The sequence below is a fragment of the Gadus macrocephalus genome, chromosome 22 (assembly GCF_031168955.1).
Source record: "Gadus macrocephalus chromosome 22, ASM3116895v1".
NCBI classification, from domain to species: domain Eukaryota; kingdom Metazoa; phylum Chordata; class Actinopteri; order Gadiformes; family Gadidae; genus Gadus; species Gadus macrocephalus.
In genome coordinates, this window is record NC_082403.1 from 14,278,944 (window position 1) to 14,288,943 (window position 10,000).

Below are 10,000 nucleotides of genomic sequence, written 5' to 3' on the forward strand. Positions count from 1 at the left end.
AGATTCACTGGGCTCGACGACGACTCGACGAAACCCGACGCAACACTTACTCTCCTCGGCTCAGGCTGACTGAATGTCACTTGCCTAAAGTTGGACGGCATTTGCAACGCTGTGGTTGTGGATGTATTAGCCAATCCAAGGACGGCCCTGCGGTGCAATTCGTTATCAAGCTACTGCCCTGATGAATATGCATGGGCCTACACTGTGATGCTACTACTGCCACAGCACTCAGTCCTGATTCCATTTAACGCCAGCCTCGTGTGCTTTTGAATCTCTGCTTGCGGCAAAGGAAAAACAGATTGCATTCATGAATAGATCCCAGCATTCAAGCAGACACACAAACCATGTGTGGATTTGGCGTGGTATTTGTGATATCTTTCATAGGTTATTTTTCAAACTGCTTGTTGGTCGCCAATAGAGGTCAGGGGATCAAGGTCAAGGACCCCCCCCCAGCGTGTCGGGACTCTTCCTGAGACAGAGATACGGCCCGGCGTGAGACCCTCTCTGAGCCTCTTCACTGAGCAGAGCCCCGGTCATTAGGATGCAGGGGAGAGCGCCTCTCTGCTCTGCTCTCCTCCCCTGGCCGGGGGGGAGAGCCACTTAACCCCGTGACCCCCTCCCAGGGAGCAGTCCTCCCACATTGGATTGCGAGTCCTATGAGAAATGATTGCTAACATGATGTTAGAATTGTTTGCGGCAGTTTTTGTCAAGCTGGCTCCAGACACCATGGCGGTGGAGTCTCTGACGCGGCCTCGCCGGCGCTGTGCGAGGGATATTAATTAAAGATGGTCATAATATTGCCGTCCATGACTAAGCGACTAGAGTGGAGCTCTGGGAGGGAGCGAGAGATGGGGCTGATGGTAATGGAGCCGGCTCCGTGCACCGTTCTCTCCTCTCTCCCGGGTCCCCCGAGCGGCTCCACGCCATTACCACAGCGTTAAGCTCGGATGAATAATGCAAGGACTGCCGTCATGCAAAGGAATATAGGCGTGTTAGCTACACACACACACACATCGTGCGCGTGGACACCATTGATGTGGTGTGTGTGCTCGGAGGCAGTCTTGTGCATCGTGGCTGCACAGCGTGGATGAGGGACAGCCTCCGTTGACATAAGACTGATGGCTGGTGGAGGCTGCGTGTGTTTTTTGGGAAGGTCTCTAATCCACACGGTAATTGCTGGAGGGAGGGGTCCCGACCATGTCACCTGGTGCCTTGGGGAATTAAAAAACAATCCTGGTTACTAATATTACCGGCTTTTATTTTTGTCTTTATGATCTGCGTTATTATTGATCAAATGATTCCATGTAATGCAAGTTATTGCTTAATTTGCAAGACTAATGTTTGACGACAACTAATACCTGTCCTGACAAAGAGAACAATTGCTTTTTATGAGCCGGTACCCAAGTGACCCATTTTTGACAGTGTGCGGTGTGTGAAATATTGTGTAAATTGCTATTACCCTAGAATATATAACATCCTGGTACGTGCTGCTGTGTGAGGTTTTTCATAATAATGCAATAACCTTAAGTTGGTGCGCGATGATTTTCTGGTTGGCATGGTGATCTGGCATCGTGTGGGAGCCACAACAAAAGCACATAAGTCTGTTTAAATATCATTTAAACATCATCGTTTTCTGTCATTATATAAGACGTACACAATCAAATGCATGCAATGTTTACCATCGGATCGAACCTTGGACCTTGATTGAGCGAGCCAGGTGGGTAGAGTGGGAGGAGGGGAGCCAGGTGGGTAGAGTGGGAGGAGGGGAGCCAGGTGGGTAGAGTGGGAGGAGGGGAGCCAGGTGGGTAGAGTGGGAGGAGGGGAGCCAGGTGGGTAGAGTGGGAGGAGGGGAGCCAGGTGGGTAGAGTGGGAGGAGGGGAGCCAGGTGGGTAGAGTGGGAGGAGGGGAGCCAGGTGGGTAGAGTGGGAGGAGGGGAGCCAGGTGGGTAGAGTGGGAGGAGGGGAGCCAGGTGGGTAGAGTGGGAGGAGGGGAGCCAGGTGGGTAGAGTGGGAGGAGGGGAGCCAGGTGGGTAGAGTGGGAGGAGGGGAGCCAGGTGGGTAGAGTGGGAGGAGGGGAGCCAGGTGGGTAGAGTGGGAGGAGGGGAGCCAGGTGGGTAGAGTGGGCGAAGGCTGTGCTAGGCATCGCCTCTCTACCGAGGGACACAGTGTCATTTCAACTTTTGTTCAGTAAGCGTTTTAAATTGGGTTCCGTCCCCTGTCGCTGGCGTCAGACCGCTCCTACGGTTCGTTAGCTGTGTTTTGGTGTCCAGGGGGAAACGCCATTACAGCTGGGAGCCACTGATTTAGAGACTGGCTGCATCAGCATACCGAGTTTTAGAGTCTTTACACGTTATCGGTGTACTAACACTTTCATCGCTATCCCAATATCCCTTAAAAAGGGAAATGAATGCAGTCCATCTAAGACCAAGGCAGGTAGGGATGCACGTTGGTGTTAAATGGGGTCAAGAATATAAATCTTTATCGTGGATGAAAGCCTGAGAGGCTGTGTGTGCAGAGATTGAACTTTGACATGATTGGGTGGAGCATCCAGCACAGGTACACACACACACACACACACACACACACACACACACACACACACACACACACACACACACACACACACACACACACACACACACACACACACACACACACACACACACACACACGAACACACCCACACACACACAGAGGCTCTCACTGACCTTTCCCCTGCTGAGTCTCTCTCGGTGGGGAAGGACGACCCCCACCGAGAGAGAGAGAGGGACCGGCTCTCCGGCTAGAAGGTCTATCTTAATTATCAGGTACTAATGCCTGCTGCTAGCTGCAGGATACAGCCGGTGTCCCAGGGCCCAGAGTGAAATTACTATTAAATCCAGGATTAATGCTGCTGCCAGTTTAACACAATGAGGAAACTGCTTGCGCAAAAAAATACAATTCATTCAACAATAGGTTGCAGTAAGCTTTACCAATTTGTGGCAAGACCCATTATGGTCCGATGTGTTTTGCTGCCATTTGGAAGCGAAACATGTCACAAGCTGACATAAAAACAACCTCTGTCCTCTTTATACCAAACGTTTCCAATGGACTGACTGAGCCGTGGTTAAACATCAATGGTTTGTGTTGAAGCGGGCTCATGTCAGCCCACGGCTAAAAGGTCATCGCATGCACATCACAAGCTGGAGCGGGCTTCAAATGCTGTCCCTCCGCTCAGACCGTCCCTTACACGTGGACACATTGTGGACGGCAAAGCATCCGCTATCACATCAGCGGCCGTCCTGCTCACGAGCCTCCTCTGACCGTCGGACCCTCCTGTCAGACCTACGTTATTGTGACTGGGCATGAGCTGTGCAGCACACGCCCGACAGCGGCATAAATCAGGTTAAGGGTGGCTTGAGCCTCTAGGCCAGGGGCCATAGGGTGTTAGGGAGGGCTAAGGAGGACCATAATCACCCATGTGTACCAGGGTCGGCTCCAGGCCCACTGGAACCCTCCTCTCACGGATCCCGTCCGCACTGGGATCCGACAGCTCCCTGGGGTCTCCCCTACCACTGCTCTGTAGATGACCAGAAGGAACGTCGTCTCTGCTCGTGGTTCTGCCCCCCCTCTCAGCACACGAGCTGCCCCTCAATGCCGCTCTCTACCGGGGCTCTGGAGCGTCCCACAGCGAGTTCAGACCCTGGATGTTGGCATTGAAGGGCCGTCTCTCTGGATGTGTCCCTGCATCCCTCTCTGCCCGTCCTCTGAGCTCCGCTAATGAACGGCATCTGGCAGTGGCAGATGCCGTTGGCCGTCCAGCCTCCTCTCAGGCAGGCTCCTCGATAGGTTGGATGAGGTACGGGGCTCCACAGGGCCCGCCGGGTCCTCCGAGTCCTGCCTCCACTCACTTTCTGCTTCTGGTTTTCTGCTAGCATGTTTTTCTTGTGAAATAAATTCAATGTCGATGTTAGAACACACTTTGCTGTGATTCAAGATCTCTGCAACTCTGATTCGTCAACGTAGAAACGCAAATACATGGCTACATTTTGTGTATTTTAGTTGAGATATCATACATATTATGAATTAGTAACCATGGTAGTAAATAAGAGGGAAACATAAAGATGCTACTAGGTTCTAGTGCCATTAAGAAGGACGGCGTCCAGGGAAAGGAAAATGAGTGATGTAATCACAAAACGGTATGCTTAAGTGGATGTCAGGTTGTAAGGTAGGCTACGATTTGGTAAAATAGTTAGCGTGACTCTGTGGAGCTTTTGACTTAGTACAAGCTGTGATGTAGGGTTTGCGAAATGTGTGCTGTTAAGGTTTGTAGAAGTGTCTACAATGTAGTGAGCAGATTGGAATGTATAAACCCATACTTAGCTTAGTGTGAGGCCGTCATATCTACATAGGGAGTGGGTCTTCTGCCACGGAGGCAGCCATGTTGTCCGGCCATGTTTCTACTGTAGCCCAGAATGGACAAACTGCTCTAGAGAGAATGTGTTTTGAATTAAATCTAGAAAATTGTTTCTTGGGCTATTAGTTGTAGGAGACAGAGGGCTGTGTCATGGCTATGATCTCTTTCTGATAAAGTAGCTATGTTGTGTCTGATTCCTGAGTTTTTTAACGAGAGATGTTGTATACGAAATGCCTCACACACTGACTGCGGGGTTCTACAGGAAGTGTCCGAGAAGCTTAACCCTCTCTCTGACACGCCATCAAAATCCGCCGCTGGTCAGACGGAGCTCCACACATCCACACACCGTGGCGTTAAACTAGAAGTGTCCGAGATGCTTATCCCTGTCTCCTGAAACGTCTCCTATAGCCTCGCCGTGAAGAGGAGCATGCTCATTCCTTTTGCCCAGATATCCAATGATTTGCAAATGTATGTATCTATGTAGGCATTTAGAAGATTCTATTATACTGAAGTTCCACTTTTTAATCCACGTGTAAAAGAGTGTAGTAAAAGGCAGTCCACAGACGGGGGGTTATGGTGTGTATTCTCTCATACAGCCCTGCTTTGGAGAAGTTCATTTTTGAGGTTGTTTCCCTGTTCGATAACTAAAAATAGGCTATCACTCTTTCGGAGGAAGTTGGTATCCAAAGCGTGATGAAACTACACCGTTCATGTTATCAAGAGGAACCTATATTCACGTCCCGCACTGCACGTAAACAGTGGCTTGTAGATGATGACTTCAATTTGGAAGTATCTATCGGCACAAGACACCTAGTACAGGCCAGTACAGGACACCTAATACAGGCCAGTACAGGACACCTAATACAGGCCAGTACAGGACACTTAATACAGGCCAGTACAGGACACCTAATAGACCAGTACAGGACACCTAATACAGGCCAGTACAGGACACCTAATACAGGCCAGTACAGGACACCTAATAGACCAGTACAGGACACCTAATACAGGCCAGTACAGGACACCTAATAGACCAGTACAGGACACCTAATACAGGCCAGTACAGGACACCTAATACAGGCCAGTACAGGACACCTAATAGACCAGTACAGGACACCTAATACAGGCCAGTACAGGACACCTAATAGACCAGTACAGGACACCTAATACAGGCCAGTACAGGACACCTTACACAATACAATACAGGACACCCCTGCATACAGGCCAGTACAGGACACCTCACACAATACAGTATAGGACACCTGACACAACACAGGCCAGGCCAGGACACCTTCTTACACAATACATGCCAGGACAGGAGACCCTAGAGGTTGGAAAGGAAGGGATGGTTGTGTTGCAATCTGCAATCTCACTTCAAGTTGCTGCTAAAGTTCACATACCAGACCTTTAAGTTCATGAAAATTAAATGAGGACATGAATATAGATGGAGGGATTTCATATTTCAAAATACTCTGATAACAATATGAGGTTATCGCTATTGTTGCCTTCCCATATTGGCTGTTGCGAATTGAAGGAGTTTATTTGATGTGTTGTTTTAATTTGGGATGTGGGTGTGAGAACATCAACCGGCTGTCGACAAATGTCACCAGTCCAATTATTTATTGTGTGGATTACAAATGATCCACTCTCCAAAGTGCTCCGCACAGGGCCTGCCCCCCCCCCCCCATTCTGCTCATTCCCATGGCAATAACAACATCAATTCAGTGCGTGGTGGACCCAGTGTTTCGGAGAGCAGTCCTGACAGCTCCGCCCAGCAACAGGCCACAGGTGTACCGGGCCTATTGGGCTGGAATGATGTAATAAAGTAAGAGCCTATTTTCCTGGATGGTTCAAAACATCCACACCACATCCCCGGCTAACATAATAGATAACCCCCCCCTCCTTACACGCCCCACTCTCTCTATATTCCCTTTGACAACCCAATTTCGCTTTCCTATCCAATCGTTCTCTCTTTTCGTTCCCCCCCTGCTCCCCACTCCTCCCCCCTTGTTTATTCCACTGGGCGACGTGCGTATTAGCCTCCCCTTTGCCCGTCCCAGCCCGCCGCTGTTCATCAGCCTGTTTACTCTCCCCGTCTCCCTCCTGCCTGCGCTGGGATCACTATGTATGGATGTCAAGCGCTCTCTCTCCCCATCCCCGCGCCTCGCTGCCCGGCGTCTCATGCCCGCTACAGTGGCTCCTCGCCCGGGCACACCGAGCACATCTCTGGGGCCGACTGCGATCGTGACGGAGCATTTTCATTTAATCACATGCGCATGGAATAAATGAGTGTTGCGGAGAACCAGTGTATGGAAAGTCGTTGAAGGATCATTCAGTCCTGTGAGCCGCAGCTATTCAAATCACGGTTTCAATCTAAACCAAAACGCTTGGGGACATGATAGTGAAATAATAGATTATATTTTGTGGAATAACCGAACACCAATCGAATCGTTGGTGATCACAGCAAACATACGAGGTATGCACGAGGTATATAAACATACTTGGTCACACATGCATAAATTCCTATGAATCTGTCTTTCTGAATATCTTATTGTAGACTTGTAGATAAATCTTTATATTCCAGAGTTCAGGGTAGAAACCTAGAATATAACAGATGCTAGCGTCACTGTTTTCCAGATAGCGTCAACTTTGTTAAAGAGATCGTCAGCAGGAAGGAAACAATGTAGGATGTGGCTCACCCTAACACCACAGCACAATGGCGTGGAACGAGAAGGCCCCAGCCTAACGCTGCGAGGTGAAATTACCACGTTTCAACACTGCCATCTACTGGACATGTGTCGTAGACTGATATATAAATAATACTGTCCGTTTATGAATGTACGTTTGAACATAGCCATATTTTTGGGTTTGTTTTAGGATTAATAACAAGGTAATGAATAACCAAGCTTGCTAAAAATATGCTGTTCAGTAATATCGGAAAATAACATCCTACTAACTGGATAGTAAACATAGCTGTATTTTTTCTCATAAACAAAGTAAAGATAATCGTTGAGAACAAACAACAAACTGTAATCATTCTGGTGCAGTGTATTGTATAAAAATATGAATCATATTAAAATGATTATACACGAATATTTGGAAGTAGGAGATTTAAAGATTATAGAGAATGAATTCCGATGAATAGCGATTGGCCTACATCGAAGCTTATAACATATATAACATCAATATTTGATGATCAAATGTCAAACATTTATACAAATTGTAGCCAATATATTTTGGAAATCTTCTAAATTACTTTAAGCAGGGTATATTTATTTAAATATACTCTATAGGGGTCTTTATCACTGGTAGTAGCAGTGAGATAAATCTAAAGGTGACAGTGATGGACGTGCTCATGGTATGCTTCTCATGCAGTGGGTTTGATAGAAGATCACATAGTTATACAGAGTTGTGGAGGAGCATGCATTCACACATCACTAGAGGGGCGATCTCACCTGTGTAGTGGCGATCATCTGTAAACAGGACAGAGGAAGAGAAGGGAAGAGAGAGGGACACGGTGTGAATACATACACTGATAGGATTGGTGCACAGTGGAGAGTTGAGGAACTACACAGCCCAGGCTGGGGTCACTGGCGGGTCACCAGGGATAGCAGCGCTACTCATGGGATCAGACCCATGGGACCTTCAGTGACCACAGGGAGATAATTTGATATGAATGATGTCATGAATGATAGTAGCATCACTGGCCTACATGACCAAGTGGAAATGCCCTCAAACACTAGCCAGTTCACGGCAAGCTCAGAGCAAGTTCAGAGCATGATGAAATCACAGGCCTGCTATTCTACTTCCTCACTCTATCTTTGTACTTCTCCTTTTACATAACATATCTACATAGTCGATATTGAACAAGAAGGCAAACAGAGATGTGTGTCTCATATATGAAAACAAGATATTTTCAACGTGATCAATTCAGTATTAAAGATTTGATTAAATGTCACAAAGGCTGCACAATTATTTAAATGAATCTCAGGCAGGTCTGAATCATCTATAATGCTAGTCCATTGATGAACACGGCCACTTTTAAGAATCAGTGTAATGTACATATCATCAGCCTCACAGCATAATTGCCTCCTATTTTTGGCCAAACTGTGATATCTAACCGAAGTCTATTCTCCTAATGCTACTGATTCACTGCGCCTCATTGGCTACATCCTAAGCCTCATCCTAATCAGTGTGATTTTGACATTCCCAATCACTATCTGCCTTAGTTAACTATTTTACTTTATTTGAAGGTTTTATCCTTTTTTATTGTAGAGTAAGACAGGAAGGCATGGGAGAGAGAGGGGAAGACATGCCAGCAAAGGCCCGGGCAGGAATCAAACCCCTGTCGCTGCGGTAAGGACTGGGCCTATATGGTACTCGCTCTACACGGTAAGCCACCGGGCTGCCCCGACTTAGACATTTTTTACACTAAAAAAAAAACAAACCTTAAAATATGACTTAGGCAAGTACGCTATTAGGCTGACGACACTGTTTCAAGAAGCAGCCTTCCATGTGACGCCCGCTGGGTGATGCTGCCCCCCCCTCGCCCCGAGGCATGAGGACGGCGTGCTGAAGGCGCCACTCACAGTGACAGACGGGCTTGGGCGTGTCCCACTTGCCCATCTTGTTGCAGTGGGTGGAGTTGCGGCCGATGAGGATGAAGCCGGGCAGGCAGCTGTAGCTGAGCACCGTGCCCTCTACGGGGGGCCCCGGGGGCCAGTGGGACACGCGGCCGTTCTCCAGGGACGTCCACACGCGCGCACACAGCAGCACTGGCAGAGCGGGGAGCACACAGTAAGTCTGGATATGGCCTTGACAATGTTTCCTTAAAATGGGTCCTTTTTTAAATTTAATAAATACATTGCATGAGCACATTTTGTTGAATGGACCGACTGCGGAATGACAATTAAAGTGTATTGAATATCTTATTCTGGATCAGATGTTTAAACCTCCATATGGTGGGACTCTTAACATGAGCACATTCAAAACATTGAGACATTCAGGAATCAAAATGTGGTTAAACACTGAGGATGATGGCATTGTGCCCGCATTAGGGAGTGAGACTGGTGACATAGGAAGAGAAACATTTTCAAGTGACGTCGTGAGCACAGTCATACACACGAGATCTGTATTGCCACGTGACGTGTGACTATGTTACAGCAGGCTGGTGTCGTGACAGGAACCCACCTTGAGTCATTGTGATGGCGCAGCACATGCTCAAACGCAGGGCTGGAAAGTGCTTCAATAGTTAAAATACTCTACTTGAATACTTTTGTAGTTACTGAGCTCCTTGTAGATAAACTATACTAAACTATACTTCAAATCCACATTTCTAGGCAAATACTTGAATGAACATAATTATGTTCAATTTGAAGCCAGTTATTTTATCAATTTGATCGACTGATATAGATGACTTAAGCAGAGCGATTTCTGTGACATCTACTAAAGTACTGTTTTCTGAGGGGGTTTGACCTTTTCCTCTGAGGATATATGAGCTCCTTTCCACCGCCCTCTGTCTGAAAGTAGTGTTGGACGTACTCCAGAGGTCCATGAAGCATTCCTGCAAAGTGCTGGGAGAACAGCCAGTCCAATACCTCTTACCTCC

At 47.6% G+C, this 10,000-nt stretch overlaps 1 protein-coding gene across 1 annotated transcript in view; it reads right to left on the minus strand.

The window, feature by feature from the left end:
* Positions 1-6,878: 6,878 nt before the first annotated feature.
* The window catches only part of LOC132451566 (gamma-aminobutyric acid type B receptor subunit 1-like), a 37,032-nt gene continuing 33,910 nt past the window's right edge, over positions 6,879-10,000 (minus strand). Inside the window, exons 5-6 of the mRNA XM_060044138.1 lie at positions 8,982-9,167; positions 6,879-7,865 (exon numbers count right to left, since the gene is read on the minus strand). Of these exons, the coding sequence (XP_059900121.1) occupies positions 7,792-7,865; positions 8,982-9,167 (260 nt within the window). The 3' untranslated portion in view covers positions 6,879-7,791. The remainder of the gene's footprint in view (positions 7,866-8,981; positions 9,168-10,000) is intronic.